The sequence below is a fragment of the Danio rerio genome, chromosome 4 (genome assembly GCF_052040795.2).
Source record: "Danio rerio strain M-AB ecotype USA chromosome 4, GRCz13ab, whole genome shotgun sequence".
Taxonomy (NCBI): Eukaryota; Metazoa; Chordata; class Actinopteri; order Cypriniformes; family Danionidae; genus Danio; species Danio rerio.
The window spans coordinates 72,380,289-72,399,288 of record NC_141024.2 but is presented as its reverse complement, the minus strand read 5'-3'; the positions used below and the strand labels follow the sequence as shown (position 1 = coordinate 72,399,288).

Genomic DNA, 19,000 nt, shown 5'->3' with positions numbered 1-19,000 from the left:
CCAACCAGCCTAGGCTGGTTTAAGCTGGATTTTTCAGCAGGGACCGCACCTAAGGATGACTTCAAAACAACATTTAGCACTTTTTAATTGACTGTGAACAACGTATTTTGCTAGCTATTGGCCGCTATAAGGTGAGTTCCCTATTGAGAATTAGCATTTTATGGTGTTACATTATTGAGGAGAAAATAAAAAAAACAACTTTACCACAATGTATCCTGGCACAGATGTCGGTAAGACAAATAAGGAAACTAAGTGTGTGAAAATTGAGTCAGCCACAATATGTCTTGCCTGTATGGCCACTCTATCTTTGCAAATCTTTGTGATGTATCATGCTTGTTAAGTGGTGACGTGTTGGTGACGTATGTATACTGTTTCCGGGTCCAAGCCGCCATCCCTGCTGAAAAATCCAGCTTAAACCAGCCTAGGCTGGTTGGCTGGTTTCAGCTGGTTGACCAGGGTGGTTTTAGAGGGGTTTTGGCCATTTCCAGGCTGGTTTCCAGCCATTTCCAGCCTGGTCTTAGCTGGTCAGGCTGGAAAATTACCAGCCAAATCCAGCTAAAACCAACTTGACCAGCCTGGTTTAAGCTGGACATAGCTGGTTTTGGCTGGACTCCCAGCTTGGCTAGGCTGGTCAAGCTGGTTTTAGCTGGTCATCTCCCAGCCTGACCAGCTAAGACCAGGCTGGAAATGGCTGGAAACCAGCCTGGAAGTGGCCAAAACCCCTCTAAAACCAGCCTGGTCGACCAGCTAAAACCAGCCAACCAGCCTAGGCTGGTTTAGGCTGGATTTTTCAGCAGGGTTGACTAGAGAAATCATTTGTTTATGATCACGTTTTATTCCTATCACACATTAAAGTTAATTTTACATAAAGTCATAGTGTACACAACAATCTCTGGGCTTGCTGCATGACAAATACCAAAAATTTAACAATTTATAAATAAATGGATCACTTTCTAGCCATCGGATATTAGGCATGGACATATAAACTGCCATCGTGATTTTCGAAAGTATTAAATCGCTTTGTAAACGTTTATTATTACCATTTCTTGAGTCTCCCCATTCAGTTGAAACGAGCGCTTGGAGCCACTTCGCGTGACGTCACACTTAACAAGTGGATTGCCCACCAGTCTACTAGAAGTGGTGAATATTTTCCTTAAAGGCTGTTTCTGTGTCACGTTAGCATCACTACTATACGAACAAATACTGTAAAAAGTTAATATACTTTTAATAAAAGCAGTGTAAAATATGACAAGTATGTCATTGCTGACCTGAAAGCACACCGGTTTAGTCTCTTCAAGTCCCATTTCAGATTGCAGTCCAAAGCCATGCCAAGGTACTTACAGGATTGGACTACCTGTATCTGTTCTCCAATAATGAATGTAGGTGTGAAATATTTCTTTTGAAGTCTAGTGACATTTCTGTAGTTTTTGTTGCCATTAGCCCCTTTCACACAGTGATACCGGTAAATATCTGGAAAATTTCCGGAAAGACTTTACCGGTATATTGAAAAAAGCGCTGTTCACACAGGCGAGGACGTTACGGAAATTTTCCGGAAAAGAGCATTCACACATCCATTCCAAAATACAGGTAAATTCTGACATCATTCACCACAGATGAGCTTTAAACGGCTGCGCTTGTGTTTGTAAACATTTGACTACATCACAAACTCTGTGGATGATCAATATTGTGAACAACTTTCGCAGGATCACTTTCGCATGTCGAGATGTTCATAATATGTGCGTGTGCAGGCGCTCACAGGCTGTTTCACAGGCACACGCAAAGCTTGAAGGTAAACAAACAACGGCTTATCATAAGCATCTCATCGATGATTATTTACACAGTTGGCATTAAGAAGAACATATAAACGTGATCTGACTAACTTCTAGCAGCTTAATGTGTCTGGAAAAATATTCAAAGGCTTTTATTCTCACAAACCGCGCGGACGTAAACGCATCTGACTGTTGTGATTGGCTAAAGCAGATGTCTTACGTCAGCACGTTCTAGACGTGCACGCGCTTATTACGGCAATCTTCCTTCTGCGTTCACACAGCGCAGCATTCCGGCAAATTACCGGTAATGTTACAACTTCTCTTTCCGGAAAATAGCCAGAACGAATTTACCGGTATTTACAAAAAGAGCCTGTTCACACATACAACCTTTCCGGAAAATTGCCGGCAATTTTCCGGAAAGGTCTGTATGTGTGAAAGGGGCTATCGTCTCTGATCTGACGATTTATGTCTGATGACCTATTAATCTACCTTTCACATATAAATGGTAATGCTAATAAAACTAGCAAGGTGTCCCCTACTCTATGTTCTGCTTCAGATGGAAGTACATCAGCATACTAAAGTAAAAGCCTCAGCTACTTTAACTAAGTGGACTCTAACATAACCTGATTTACCAGTTTATATGCAAATTGATAAACCGGCAATACAAAGTGAATCACATTTACACAACTGTTTTGGTTAATTTACTTAAATGGTTTCACCACGATGAAACTTTACCAGGAGAAAACTTGTCAATGTTTCTCGGTTCAAAAAAAATTGGGAGTTTGCAAAATATATTCTTATATACAGTGTGTGTGTGTGTGTGTGTGTGTAGTAGTAGTAGGTCCCAGCCAGGACAGGTGTTTAGACTTGACAAAGGGATCTGTGCAACCCAGGCTCATTCTGAAAACGTAGTCCAGTGGACGTTTCTGGAGACCGAGAAGGTACCCGGGAGGTACGCATTTTTGACGTTTTTTTTTTGTTTTTTTTTGCACGAATCCGTGAGAGGCTGATGTGTGCGCTTTATCGAATCTCAAATGTCTCTCACCAGTACGTATTTTTGCAAAAAAAAAAATTTGCGCAAATCCACCAGAGGCTGCTGTCGACCAACCATCTGTCTGTCTGACTGACTGAATGATGGACTGGGCGACTGGCCAATCGACTGACCCACCCTCCTCCTTCCCTAAACCCAACCAATTTTACCAATTGACTCGCCCGCCTACTTATTTACTAAACCCAACCGACGATTTACATCGTCCAGAAAAAGAAAAGCCCTCGTCTGATTTTCACTACATTCCCATGCTGTTGTTCACTCGTTCATTTTATCTTTTGGATTCTGTTTTTGTCGTACGCGTTTTCTTGAAGCGCTCTACTCGAACCTGGTCGTCGTCATTGTGGTCAACTCCTCTCTACATCTGAAGTCCAGCGACAAACACGACCAGCTAACTGGACAAACTGGTTGCAGTGGGAAAGCCCTCCACATGGAGGTAAGCGGTCAGCCGGTAAGCGTCACACCGCCCCGTAGCTCTCACTTAAAAAATGAAATGCAGCCTTACGTACCTCCGGCTACATATTCTGCGGTCTCCAGAAACGTCCACAGGACTACCTTTTCAGAATGAGCCTGTGTTGGATCTGTAAGATAATAAGTTGTCCCGGTGGTCTTGGGTTCTTGATACATCCATGTCCTCTCTGACTGTGCGGGACTGTGTTGAGGTCATACTTTATGACAACGATCCGCTCTGGACACAGACCAAATCCAAGATTATGTGAACCACTGGATACGGAGAGACAGACCAACTAATATCTGCGAGGATGACGTTCTTCTTACTGTGTCTTTTTGGAAAGTGTTCCTGGATCTCGTTACCTTAACCAAGCAATCTTTTAGGGCCGGTGTCCCGACAGAGTTTAGCTCAAGTTTCCTCGACACACCTGGCTGAAAGTTTCAAGTGTTCATCGTAAAGCTGTGGTCAGGCTGCACTTTTCTTCCCAAAGACTTCCATTCAAATGCGTCAGATTGGAAACGTAAGCTCGTGCGTCAAGTTTAGCAGTTCGCTGCATTGGAAAGTTGCTAAAATGGCATCACTTGACTGCGTGAAACCCTTCGAGGATCAAAACATGACCTCTCTGGACAGGAATTTAAAACATGGACCCATCGCTCGCTCTTTTAAATGTCTAATCATCTTGATTAATACTTTTCGCATCGCCATACGACAGAGTTTCGCAAGATCGAACTCTAGTGTGACCGCAGCTTTAGAGCTTGATTTGCTTGCTCAGGTGTGTTTGATTAGGGTTGGAGCTAAACCCTGCAGGACACCGGCTACTAGGAGCAAGTTTGGTGACCCCTAGAATGAAAACAGATGAGCGTTAGAGATTGATCGTTGTTAATCACGTTGACACCACACTAAAATATCAAACATTTCTTCTCCACAGGACTCTGTTCATTTGCTGTGAGCATCCCACGTGACTATGTTCTAATTCCGCAACAGAAGACTTGGGTCCAGGCACAAACATTTTGCAGACAGAATCACATTGATTTGGCCACGGTTCAGAGCAATGAAGACTATGGAAATCTACAACAAACGGTGTATAATATGGCAACGATGGCTTGGATTGGCCTCTATGAGGACATAAATAGCTGGCGCTGGTCTTATAGAAATATGAAAATCGTGTTCTCTACTTGGAGCGCTACAGAACCAAACAACTTCGATGGTGAAGAGGCATGTGGTTTGATCCAGGACGGCAACTGGAACGACTGGAATTGCAGTATACTATTTCCATTTGTTTGCTTACATGGTAAGGAATGCACCATTTAGTGAACAGCGTTTAATGCTGAAGAAAATAACTGAAATAGAAAACAAACTGGTTGTAGTATTATTGGCTGGATTAATAATAGTCAGCTACAGTTCTCTTTGAGATTTAAACATTTTATGTGTCTCTTTAAAGTCGCCTTAAAATTTAACGTAACTTTAATATCAGTATATTTATTTGTATATGTATATTGTAGAGTTTGATGTATATGATGCGACTCTGCATTTCATTATTTTGTAAAAAAAAAAAATTTGCTTTCACATTTCATAACCCTCACTTCTTGAAACGACTTTTCTTCTGGTCACATGGAATGCCTTTAAAGCCTAGCTAGCAGTCATTTAGGATGGAGCCATCAGTTCTTTAGGGTGGAGCTATGAGTTATTTAGGGCGGGGATATCAGTTCTTTGCGGCGGAGCTAACAATCATTTAGGGCAGGGATATCAGTTCTTTAGAGTGGGGCTATCAGTCCTTTGGGGTGAGCATGTCAGTCAATTAGAGAGGGGATATCAGTTCTTTAGGGTAGGGCTATTAGTCATTTAGGGTGGGAATATCAGTTTTTTTTAGGGTGGAGATATCGGATCTTTAGGGTGGAGCTATCAGTCATTTATAGTGAGGAAATCGGTTCTTTAGGGCGGGGCTATCAGTTCTTTAAGGTGGAGCAGTCAGTCATTTGGAGCGGGCATATAAGTTCTTTTTAGGGTGGGGATATCAGTTCTTTAGGGCGGAGCTATTAGTCATTTAGGGTGGGGATAACAATCATTTAGGGTGGGATATCAGTTCTTTAGGGCGGAGTTATCTGTCATTTAGGGTGGGGATATCAGTTCGTTTTAGGGTGGAGCTATCAGTAATTTAAGGTGCGATATAATTTTTTAGGGTGGGGTTATCAGTTCTTTGGGGCGGAGCTATCATTCATTAAGGGTGGGGATATCAGTTCTTTAGGGTAGAGCTATTAGTCATTTAGGGCGGGGATATAATTTTTTTAGGGCGGGGTTATCAGTTCTTTATGGTGGAACTATCAGTCATTAAGGGCGGGGATATCAGTCATTTATGGTGGGGGTATCAGTTTGTTTTAGGGTGGAGCTATCAGTCATTTAGGGTGGGATATCATTTTTTGGGCGGGTTATCAGTTCTTCAGGGCGGAGCTATTAGTCATTATGGGCAGGGATATCTGTTCTTTAGGGCGGAGCTGTCAGTCATTTAAGGCGGGGCTATCAGTCATTTAGGGTAAGGATATCAGTTTTTTTAGGGTGGAGCTATCAGTCATTTAGGGTGGGGATATCAGTTCTTTAGGGTGGAGCTATTAGTCATTTAGGGCAGGGATATCAGTTTTTTAGGGTGGGGATATCAATCATTTAGGGTGGGATATCAGTTCTTTAGGGCGGAGCTATTAGTCATTTAGGGCAGGGATATCAGTTCTTTAGGGCGGAGTTATCTTTCATTTAGGGCGGGGATATCAGTTCGTTTTAGGGTGGAGCTATCAGTCATTTAAGGTAGGATATCATTTTTTAGGGTGGGGTTATCAGTTCTTTGGGGCGGAGCTATCAGTCATTAAGGGCGGGCTATCAGTCATTAAGGGTGGGAATATCAGTTTTTTTAGGGCGGAGCTATCAGTCATTTAGGGTGGGGATATCAGTTCTTTTGGGCAGAGCTATCTGTCATTTAGGGTGGGGCTATCAGTCATTTAGAATGGAGCTGTCAGTCATATAGAGCGGGATATAATTTTTTTTAACACAAGATTATCAGTTTGTTTTAGGGTGGAGCTATCAGTCATTTAGGGTGGGATATCATTTTTTGGGCGGGTTATCAGTTCTTCAGGGCGGAGCTATTAGTCATTATGGGCGGGGATATCAGTCATTTATGGTGGGGGTATCAGTTTGTTTTAGGGTGGAGCTATCAGTCATTTAGGGTGGGATATCATTTTTTAGGCGGGTTATCAGTTTTTTCAGGGCGGAGCTATTAGTCATTATGGGCGGGAATATCTGTTCTTTAGGGCGGAGCTGTCAGTCATTTAGGGCGGGGCTATCAGTCATTTAGGGTAGGGAAATCAGTTTTTTTAGGGTGGAGCTATCAGTTATTTAGGGTGGGGATATACGTGCTTTAGGGCGGAGCTATTATTAATTTAGGGCGGGGATATCAGTTCTTTAGGCAGGAGCTATCAGTCATTTAAGGCACAGATATCAGGTTTTTTTCAGGGTGGAGCTGTCAGTCATTTAGGGTGGGGATATCAGTTCTTTAGGGCGGAGCTATTAGTCATTTAGGGTGGGGAAATCAGTACTTTAGGGCGGAGCTATTAGTCGTTTAGGGCAGGGAAATCAGTTCTTTAGGATAGAGCTATTAGTCATTTAGGGCGGGAATATCAGTTCTTTTTAGGGTGTAAAAAATGAAATCTGATTTAATGAACTCTTATTACAGAAAATGGAACAGACCGGTTCGTTTTTATCAGTGATGCAAAGACCTGGCCGGACGCTCAGAGTTACTGCAGGCAACATTACACAGACCTGGCCGTCATTCAGAATGATCTTGAGAATAGGCTGGTGAGTAGTCAGATGAAGACCTACTCGAGTGCTTGGATCGGTCTGTTCAGAGACACGTGGAAATGGTCCGATGGTACAAATGTCTCCACTTCCTCCTTTGCCTGGCCGGGTAAACAACCAAAAATGAATACTCTTCAAATACCCTGTGGAGTTTCAGACTCTGGTGGCTTGACCAGTTATCAGATCTGCTCAAGCGCGCTTCCCTTCCTCTGCATCCTCCGTAAGTTTGATTTCTGAGCCTTAGCTGCTAATTGTTACATAGAAACATAGACATTCATGTGATATAAATTCATATTTTGTATTTTACATTTAAAAATGTGTCATATTTAAAACATATGTTTAGAAATATTGCTAAAATGGCCGCTTTCATCTTTTATTCTCATTTGAATAGCAAATATGTACATACTGCGGGGAAAATAAGTATTGGACACGTCATGGTTCTTCCTGGCAATAATATCTCCAAAGGAGCTGTTGATATGGAATGGAACCTGATTTTATAAACAGACAATACAACCATAATTTGTAATAACAATGAAAAAAAAGTACTAAACTACTGAAAATCAATTTAATACTTTATATAAAAGGCTTTTTTAGTAACCCCTGCTGAAAAATCCAGCTTAAACCAGCCTAGGCTGGTTGGCTGGTTTTAGCTGGTCAACCAGGCTGGTTTTAGATGGGTTTTGGCCACTTCCAGACTGGTTTCCAGCCATTTCCAGCCTGGTCTTAGCTGGTTAGGCTGGGAGATGACCAGCTAAAACCAGCTTGACCAGCCTAGCCAGGCAGGGAGCCCAGCCAAAACCAGCTATGTCCAGCTTAAACCAGGCAGGTCAAGCTGGTTTTAGCTGGATAGTTCATTTTCCAGCTTGACCAGCTAAGACCAGGCTAAAAATGGCTGGAAACCAGCCTGGAAGTAGCCAAAACCCCTCTAAAACCAGCCTGGTTTACCAGCTAAAACCAGCCAACCAGCCTAGGCTGGTTTAAGCTGGATTTTTTAGCTGGGACGGCAGCTTAAAGAAGCCTCTCATATGGAGAATGAAGTCACGTGCATTGCTCAGGTGTGAGTTTCACACAGACTTCAACAGAGTGTCAAAATCTGGATGGTTCTGTGGGGCTCGTCTGTCAAATCTGAGCTTATTTTAGTATTTTCAATTGGATTCGGGTCAGGTGATTGGCTGGGCCATTCTACAGCTTGATCTTCTTTCTCTGAGTTTCCCTGACTGTGTTTTGGATCATTGTCTTGCTGAAATGTCCACCCTGGTTTCATCTTCATCCTCCTGCAAATGTAGATGTTGGACTGAAGCAGCGAATCTGAATGTTATCAGTCGATTGAATGTGGTTATCAGCTGATAGATATGGGCCAATAGGGGCCTTCTGTGCCTACTGGTAGGGTCAGAAGGCTGTTATTAATCATCCATATGGTTAATTAGCTATATGAGACATATCCTCGCGTAAATCGATTGACCTACCCTCCTACTTCCCTAAACCCGTCTGTTTTTTTAAAACGCAACCAAAAGCAAATTACTTGTTTGGCTTTTGTCTTGCCTGCTTTCTGAAACCGTTCCTCATCAAACTGGCATCGCTGTCAACTCCGCACCATGTCACAAGTCTGCCGACGTACACTGTGAGCCACTGGAAAAACTGGTAACAGCAGAAAAGCAATTCATACGGAGGCAATCGCTCATACCGCCACGTAGCATTCATTTTAAAGACAAAATGCAGACTGAGTCTGCTGAATATTTATATTATTTATTAAACTTCCTATTAATTATATTTAATAACATCTACCCCAACCCTAAACCCAACCGTCACAGCAATGTAAAAACAGGAGTCTTCTCTATTAGTATAGCTGATAAATCATGCGGATGGATGATAATAGCCTTCTGAGCCTACCAGTAGGCACAGAAGGCCCCTACTGGCCCATATCTATCACCTGACAACACCTTTTCAATCGACTGATAGCATTCGAAGTGGGTGACTGAAGCAGCTGATATTCATTTACACTGAGGAAGGGCGGAGAAATACTGAGAGATATCAGCTGCTGTCTGGGCTTTCCATGTCTTTCTACAACTCCCTTTCTTCATGCGTTCAATACTTTTTCCCTGCGTCATTTAATTTCATTACACTTCATTTGTAAACTAATTACATTTGTTTTCTTTTCATATATAAATTTCTTTGGTTTTCACCAGCATCTGGGGAAAATTTCAAGTCAACAGCACCTTTAGTAAAATGTTTTCGGAGAAAACTGGTGACATGCTCAATATTTAATTTCCCCCCTCTATATGTGGCCATTTTTGAACACATTTAAAAATAGCAGGCATTTTTCCGAACTTTGAAATGTTTCAAAACCCTTTTGTATTAGGAACTACTTTCTTCCGCCATTCATTCACATCTGCAGCTGACGTCAGAACAGCGGAAGCCGTTACTAATTCACCAACGTCACTTTAGAGCTAGTGTTTGAATGACTCTGTATGTCTAGAGTGATCTCTTTAAGATCATAAGGCTGAACGTGACATGAAATGCCATCCATCTACAGAGATATCTTTTTACAGTGTTACAGTCTACAGTATTTCTCTGTTGCAATCGAGATTTCACAATAATTTACCCCAAAAATAACAACGAATCCACTAACGTTACCAGACTGCTGTTGCGTTTGCGATAAGGAAAAATGTTAAACACGTGTGGGAATTTCTTATTTCTTTCTGCCAACACAACACACATTACTGATATGCAAGTAAATCTGTATAAATACAGCACTACAACATACAAGAGAGAGAGAGAGATAGATCAACGTCACTTTAGAGCTAGTATTGGAATGATTCTTTATAGCGTAATGTGAAGCGACGCTTCTGGTGTGTGACCCCCTTAGGTGATGACAAAACAACAAGTTTTGCTCACATTTTAAGATTAGAAGCTTGAACGTGACATGAAATGCCATCCGTCTACAGAGATTTCTCACCAGACTGCTGTTGTGTTTGCGATAAGGAGGGACGAGGCTCAATCCAGCTTCTTATTCGCTGCTTCTTATTGACTCTATCCGGTCCACCTTAAAAACCACGAGGCTTCCGTTTTTCAGCTTTTTATCTGCGCTCAAGAGATCACACTGAGCAAGGGCTTATTATGCTGTTCTGACGCCATCTTGTGGATAGACGACATCAATTGTCTTTGGCCGCTGATGAGCTGTCAGAAATTGTAAATATTTTAAAATAGGCATTATTCTTGCAAATAAACGGCATAGTTACAATCTAAACGACTACATTCTCGACTAAAAAAGCCTCAAAAGTATATTTTGTTGTCTAACCGCAGTAATATTTGTCTAGCTGTAGAGTCTGCTTGTTGCTGGCTGTATGTGGGCGGATTAATACACAAAGGGTAAGAGGCTAAACGAATAGATATTCTTCAAGAGACTTCTACACAGCTTAAAGTGACATTTAAAGGCTTAACTAGGTTAATTAGGTTAACTAGGCAGGTTAGGGTAATTAGGCAAGTTAATGTATAACGATGGTTTGTTCTGTAGACTATCGAAAACAAATATAGCTTAAAGGGGTGAATAATATTGACCTTAAAATGGTGTTTAAAAAATTGAAAACCGCTTTTATTCTAGCCGAAATAAAACAAATAAGACTTTCTCCAGAAGAAGAAATATTATCAGACATACTGCGAACATTTCCTGAATCTGTTCAACATCATTTGGGAAATATTAAAAAAGAAAATAAATCAAGAGGGAGAATAATCTTCAACTGTAAATATAATATTAACATATTATTATGAATATCAACTCAGAGTTCTATTTTTTTTAAAAAAATGAATCAAAGTCTTTAAATGTTGATTTCTTCATAATCGATCAAATGTGTGTTGTATTCTACCAGGTGCAAAGAAACAGATTGTGAGAGTGATGGTGAAAAATTTTCAGAATCGAAATGACCCAGCAGCGATGGAGGGTATCGTAGACTGGGTAAGTGTTAAAGGGTCACGAAACACCAAAACACATGTTTTGAGCTGTTGACAGTCGTATATGTGTCCCACACTGCTAAAAACACTATTAGGACACCTATATTTCACTAAAAAGTGTAAATTGGCTGTTTTTGCGTTATTTCAAGCAAATTCGTACTTCCGGTTTGAAACGAATTTTTGAAGCTGCGTCACAGTCATGACATAATAGCGTGTATTCCAGCGTGCAGACTGGACGTCTGTGCCAGAGTGAGTCTTATTACGTCTTACAGTGTGATGCATTAATGCATGAGTAAGGCTTGGTTCAAACCAATCAGCGCGCTCTATTGTGCAACTTCATTAATATTCATTACTGTCAGAGTGTAGACGGCAGAGACGCCACGTTGTGTTGGCAAAACAAGCGTGAAGTGTTGCTTTTATAGTTTGCTGCAGTTAAGTTTCGTTTTCATTTTCTCTCTGTGAGAGCGCAGACTCGTGTGGATTAAGTATACGCGACGCGCGACAACAATAACTTACGTGTCTAAGGAGGATTATTGTTTACCTGAGAGCTGTTCTCATCTGCAAACGCTGAAATCCGGATTCGCTTGTAGTCTCCTCTTAATAAAGACGCGGCTCTAGTTGCTGGTGATTGTCCTGTCTCTACAGATTTGGTAAGTGAGCGACCAGTGCTCTTTGTTTATTCAGTTTGTTCGTATCGAACAAACTATTGCACCGAGTGTAAACATGTTAGCACCACAACCAAACTATAACCTCGTGTAGGATTTTCACTGCATTTAGTGACCGGAATAACACACGCGGCTTTCTGACGCTACCTGCCGTGTGCATCTAAGTTTCCGGGAAATGCAGAGTTTTTTTCTCTCATTCGCCGTGCGGTATCAAACATTGCATGAAAAATACACGCTTAGAGCAGCGCCTCGAATCAAATATCTCGTTTGTTGCGAGGGGCATGAATGAATTCCCTGAATGAAAGAGCCAAACTGCAGTTAAAGTCCACCATTTAATAATTTGGCAAATAATTAGACTACAGATGTCCATGTAAACACCGTCACTTTGTCCCCAGTGCGTGTGTATTTTGACTCTGAAAGTCAGCGCACCCAAATAGACACTCCCACACCATGCCTCTTTAATTCCTCCGACACTCCCCCCTAAACAGAGCTGGACACGCCCACTTTTCTGACTTTTTCCAAAGTAGAGGTGTGAAAACACCCTGCTGAAACGAGGCGGTTTCATGGCCCTTTAAATCAATACTGCTGAAACAAAGAATTGATCATCTGTAGTTTAGTTTCACATTTCACAACACTACTTACTGTCCCATGAAGCATTAGCAACATTAATAATATACAGTACACCATCATGAAAGTAAGCACATCTTCATCTTTCTTCCTCTTGAAACTCTGACTACATCCAAAAGTCATTAATGTATTTTTTAAAGCAATAATAACATTCATTCGAACTATTCAGCTAGTTTGAAACCAAATGTTACAGTTGTTTTTTTTTATTAGGTAGCACTCAGATTTAAGTAGGGATGGAGACACTGCCTATGGATGAGCCTGCATTATTCAGTGGAAGTTATCTCAGAATAACATACCTTGGAATGTTGCAACTGACCAATCAGAATCCAGGATTCCAGACGGCAGTGGGGTTGGGTACCAAAACTCGGTACTTTATTGGCACAGGTGCAAAATTATAAAAGCCAGACGCATTGTCTGATCGGTACTGGAGAATTATTGCCGAATAAACATTACGTACAGTAGCATACTGACCAACCTTTTCTAATTAGTCATATTTGGCACCGTTTACACTGCCAGTTAAATGTGACCCGATTTTTTGCTCATATGTGACACGGATCGGATCTGTACTATGACCTTGGATGCATTCGGATGTTCAGAGATCGGTTTCTGGCCTCCTTCATGTGTGTAAATAAATCAGAAATGTGACAATGCGGCTATCATGTAAACAGGCAGATCGATTTATTGAGGCGTTTCGTACGTCGTTAAACTAAGACACTGTGGTACTCTCTGCGGTTTAATGACGAAGAAGAAAGAGCATGTGTGGGGACGCCAACGCGGTAAACGACAGATGTAACAGAGGCTAAATTTACCTGCCTTCTTGCCCTGTGGGGTTATGAGTTAGTGGAGGACACCATATATAAACCATATAGGCGCAAGCTACGATGACGACCCTTTCCCTCCCCCTCAAAATCCTTACGTTATATTTCGCAGAGCTAAAAGCAAGACAATTTCTTCCATCGTGGCCAGTGTTGTGCAGATGCTAGAACCCGCATTTACGCATGCGCGACGCCAGAAATTGTATGGCAAGAGTAAACGCATGAATTGGATATGGGTCACAATTAAAAGAACGTGTGAACAGGCAAATAAACTCCGATAAAGGCAACAAAACGGAGTTGGGCATCAAGACCTGACCAGACCTGATATTCTTCTGCACTGCGAGAAACACTCGTCTTGTTCCACCGTAGGCAGTACACACCGCCAAGAGCACACACCTGAAGCGAGACTCGCACACACAGCTCGTAAGCTTGCGCTTAATGGAGCAACGATGGCAGAGAGAACCAAATGGTCAAGAGTATGTATGTATTTCAGCTGAGTGCACACTGACAATGCTCGTCGGAACAAGTGGAACAAGTAGTTTTTCGTAAAATCTGCGGCCCTCCAGGATTCCAGTTTGAGACGTCCGATCTAAATGAATAGTTTATAAGCACACGGTTACATTGACAATTGTATTTCATTTTCTGCTGTGGCCTAAATATATCTTAAACATTAAAAATGCTTTTACGTTACTTAACAAATAGATGAATGATAATAATAAACTACGCTTATTAAAAATCATATAAAAAACGGATTATTTTTACATCGCAAGAGGCTCCAAAACTATTCCCTTTAATCCCCTGTGCTAATGATAAATCATAAACATTAGCCTCAGCTGATCGTTTAACAGCGTTTTGCAACTCGAATAGGGTATTTTTCAACTGTAGGGGCTGTGTTTTGACGGTCCAAAACGCAGGGCGCAAACGCTTTCAGGGCGTGTCAGAACGCATTTTTGCTAATTTAAGGACGGGAAAATCCGCTTTGCGCCGTGGCGCATGATCTAAAAGGGTTGAGTTTATTTTCTTAATGAGTTATAGGCGTGTTTTGAGAATAAACCAATTAGAGTCTCATCTCCCTTTAAGAGTCAGCTGCGTCGCGTCATAAGCGCAGTTGCTATTTACATGATGTAAAGTAAATGTTAGTGGAAAAACTGAGCATTTCACTAGCAAACAGTTGTTAAACAGACTGTTAAACAGAGCATCTACTGCGTGAAAATGAGAGATAATGGATCGCTCTTGGATAGGTAAACCTTTACGCACAGACGTCAATTAGTCTATAAATAATTAATTGCGTTTGTTAAGCGCAAATATTCGTTTCAAAACTATTTCTAAATTCAGTTCTAATTTCCAGCAAACGAATAAATGAACAATAATAACGAAGTGCGTTCAAAAACCTGAGTTATATCCTAAAACACATGCTGTGCTGTTTTTAATAAAACAAATATAAATATGGATATAATAAGTAATGCTGTTATGATTGTAATGAATTGTTGTGAATGAACTGAAAAAGCCTCCCGAGATGAAGAAGACATAAAAGCAGTGGTTTTTCATATTTATGTCGGCTAGAAAATAATATGTTTTGTAATATTTTAATCCTTTATATTCTATATCTATTCTTATTATATCCTATATATATATCCTTAATGTTTACATTTTTTCATATGTAAAGATATTTGCCTATTGCTCTCTTGTGTGTGTTAAGCAGTGTGTAAGCGAGGTGCAACTCTGCGCTGGAGTTTAGACCGGGTTAGTTTTGGCCTAATGAAAAATCTATTATAGTTTCTCAAAATAGCGACGCGCCAGCGGTCCGCCTCAGAACGCCTTCCTTTTTAGAGCAGAACGCCTATGGGCGCACAAATGAGCGCTAATGCATTTGCTATTTAAACAGCGTAGCGCAACGCCTCAAAACCACTCTTGCGCCAAGCTTAAACTACCAAAAGATTATTGCGCCGCGCCTTGCGCCACACTGCGCCGGGTGTATGATAGGGCCCTAGGAGGCTAAGAAAGGTAGAAAAGGCGAATGTGTTGATTTTTCTCCAGATGAATGGTTAAAAACTGAGTCATTTATTAAAAAAAACACTACAAAAAAGTACAGATTAGAGAACCGTTTAAGTACCGAACCAATAAGGGGTATAGATAAAAGTAGTAATACCGTTAAAACCTTAACAATACCTCTCCCTAAAAAGCAGTGTAATAAACCAGGGGTTCTCAACCTTTTTCACTTCAGGGCCCACTTCTTTCTCTGATCCATTTCTGAAGGTCCACCAGTCTGACATTTTCTCAAATGTTAGTATGAAATGCTAATTTAAACCTTTATTTATTAACAAATATATACATATATTTATACAACAGTTCTGTCTGGTTCTTGAATCTGATTGGATGATAGCCGTGCGATATTTCGCCAGTAACATCACACAAAGGCCTCTTCACCCTTCACCTCTGTGTATTACTCCGCCCACATACAGCCAGCAACAGAGAGACGCTACAGTTTCACAAATATTACTGCTGTTAGACGACAAAAGGTACCTTTGAGGCTTTTTTAGTCGAGAATGTAGCTGTTTAGATTGCAACTATGCAGTTTATTTATAATTACAGTGCCTATTTTAAAATATTTACAATTTCTGAGAGAGCTCGTCGGCGACGGTTGACGCTTTCTATCCAGAAGATGGCGACAAAACCGCATTATAAACCCTTATGCTTAGAAGATATAACAGTCTGATTTCTAATAAATATTCCCTTATAAAACACTCACAGCACATCAATTTGGACAACTGCGAGCATATATTTAACATTTCAAAGAAATATTCACAGAGACTTTAACTCCACGCATAGTTTGTGAATGAACAGACTTGCGTGTACTAGCTGCAGACGTGATCATGAGGCAGTTTTTGCGCTGAGTTTGTAGTCATCCATCAGAGAACAGGAGAAAGAGCGTTACTTTAATCATTCTAATATAGCATATTAATCCAAAAATTATAGCATAAATAGAAGAAACAGACGTCTTTGGAAAGTGTCTTTGCTAAGGGGAAAAAACCCAGTAAATGGCCCGCGAACTGCCAAGGAATGGATTCCCAACCCATTTGTCAACAAATCAGGTGAATCCAGCATGGCTCTGCAAGAAGATCAACTGATGGAGATCACAATTGGGGCCGTTCGCTTAGCGCGTATTTCTAGAGTTTGCACAAGTTTGCTGTTTCCAATGGAAGTGCGCGACAATGAGCTTACCGCGAGTCACGTGACAAGAATTGATCGATCACACACACCAAAAATGGACAATTTTATAATCTGTTCTCCACAATAAAGACAGTCTCCCTGATTGGCTTCGCCCTAATCCTCACACTAATTGATAGAGCATAACGAATAACATGCAAGTGGTAAATTGTAATACCCTTTCCATTTCTTTCCATTATACACCAGTGTAAATACTGATATTTTTGTTGTTGAATGTCAAAAAGGGACAATTTAAAGGCCAACAGTTTACGTTTTTTAGTTACAAATGGCCTACTGATGTTTTGCTTTATATTTTCCATCAGGCTATTATTTTTGCGTAAACATCTAGATATAGTACTAAACATTCTGTTTATTTGAAAACAACATTTTTTGTCATCATTACAGCAAACTTATATGAGCGATTATATCATTAAATGTGGAGGGGGCCTCACAATATTTTGCAGGGAAAAAGCGGTCTCAGGCAAAAAAAAAGGTTGGGAACCACTCAGGGCCGGCGCATCCATAGAGGCGAAATAGGTGGCCGCCTAGGGCGGCAGAATAGAGAGGGCGGCGTCCCCGACACTACACTCACCACCCCCGCCCTCAGTTATATCCACGTCTAGTGTGGCAGAATAGAGAAGGCGGTGTACCCGACACTACCCTCACCACCTGCGCCCTCAGTTATATCCATGTCTAGTGTGGTAGAATAGAGAGGCAGGCGTCCACAACACTACCCTCCCCACCCACGTCCTCAGATATATCAGCGTCTAGGTCGGCAGAATAGAGAGAGTGGCGTCCATGACACTACCCTCACCACCTGCGCCCTTAGTTATATCCACGTCTAGTGTGGTAGAATAAAGAGGCAGGCGTCTGCGACACTACCCTCACCACCCGCGCCCTCAGTTATATTCGCGTCTAGGGCAGCAGAATAAAAAAGTCCGTCATCCGCAACAGCCCCCCCCCCCCCCTTTCATTTTAGGGTTGAGGGCGCCGTGACCGTCCTTTGCCTAGAGCGGCAGTTCAGCTTGCTCTGGCCCTGGAACCACTGACTTAGGGTATTAGGGTATCTGATTGGTGAATCATAAATTGGATAATGCGGGACCAGCCACAAATAATCATAAGCATCAGAAGCTTTTTACATCCACCTAGTTTTATTGTGCATTTTGGAATTTTGCATAAAACATTAGGAATAGGTTAGTAATAACTAGTTTAGTTTAAAATAGGGTCATGTGGAAACCCAATGGACACCTTGACCAAAAATACAGCAAGACTGCAAATCAGTTGACTACTGTGCTCTTTAATTGACGTCAAATTGACATCTAACACTGGCGACAAACGTCAATCACAGGACAGCCAGTGTTAGATGTCAATTTGATGTTGTTTCGAGATCAAGGTCGTTTAAACGCATTGTCGGGACACAAAATACAGTGTAAATTTGTCAATTGTAATCGAAGCTTTTAGATATTCTGCCATTATTTTGGTGGTCAAATGGGCATCAGAGTGTGGATGTCAAATGGACATCAAGGTTTTGACATCAAAGTCATTTTTTAAATGACCGCCAAATTAACGTCATTTTGAAATGAAGGTGCAAGCTTGGAAGTGCAGACACTGAGAGAGTATGACTACTAGCAATACTTAGTAACAAATGCCTGATTCTCTTCTTCAGATAAGCCAGATGCTGAAGAAATGGGGTCTAGAAACGCAAACAAAAGTGACGTTGAGAATTCAGCCAGACGGAAACGTCTTCACACTTTTCAAGAAACCATGCAAACAAAACATGTGTCAGTCAGAAGCTGCAGAGCACTGCTAACTCACAGACGTGTTCAACTCTGTCCTTGTAAAGTCAACAATATGTCTTAAGGGGACGTTCAGATAAAGTCTAACTATGCGGTGCCATGACTAATATGTTTTGTTTACTGTTTTGTTCGATCATCCTAACGTATGGATTAATGATTATGTAAATAATTTCTGTTATTTTAGCGTGGCTTGCTAACAGAATCACTTGAATTAGCTCATGTCAACACATGTAAAGTGCACCGTACGGGAACTTAAGTCCTTTAAACATATCTTTGTAATTGTTAAATTGTATTCTTGCTTGTTTGCTTTATATCTGTTCAAATAAAACGACTAGAAGTGTTGGCTGTGAATATTTTCTGAATACCATTTCATCAATAAATCACCTATACAGCAGTGTTTCTCAACCATGTTCCTGGAAGACCACCAGCTCTGCACGTTTTCTTAACCGAACACTCCTGATTCAGATCATCAGCTCATTAGCAGAGGCTAAAAGAGCTGTAATGGATGTGACCGACAAAGGAGACATCCAAAACATGCAGTGCTGGTGGTCCTCCGGGAACGTGGTTGAGAAACACTGACCTACAGCTCCTTTACTTTTTTAGGCTTAGCATGCTGTCCCTGGAGAGAACCCTGAGCTCAGAGATAATTATGCCCAGGGCTTCCGCCTGGTCCTTTAGTTCTGGAGAGCTCGCACTGGTAAGGGGGAGATGGGGTGGATGGGGGGTGGTTCTCAAAAACAAAAGAAAACGAAGGTAGTAATGCTACACGGGCTATTTATAGTGAGTTTGGAATGATCTGATTGGCTTACTGATTAGTGGTGGGCAAAGCAAGGC

The 19,000-nt window shown here is 41.3% G+C and overlaps 1 protein-coding gene across 4 annotated transcripts in view; it reads left to right on the top strand.

The window, feature by feature from the left end:
* Positions 1-18,508, top strand: part of si:cabz01083838.1 — a 30,055-nt gene extending 11,547 nt beyond the window's left edge. For 3 of the 4 annotated variants that reach the window (XM_088650670.1, XM_087250433.2, XM_087250434.2), the window contains 4 exons: positions 4,197-4,559; positions 6,987-7,328; positions 10,975-11,060; positions 18,037-18,508. In XM_088650670.1, the coding sequence (XP_088506796.1) occupies positions 4,197-4,559; positions 6,987-7,328; positions 10,975-11,060; positions 18,037-18,180 (935 nt within the window). In that variant the 3' untranslated portion in view covers positions 18,181-18,508. Of the gene's footprint in view, positions 1-2,604; positions 2,722-4,196; positions 4,560-6,986; positions 7,329-10,974; positions 11,061-18,036 lie in introns of all 4 variants that reach the window. The other variant, XM_087250435.2, reaches the window with a different exon arrangement.
* Positions 18,509-19,000: the final 492 nt, after the last annotated feature.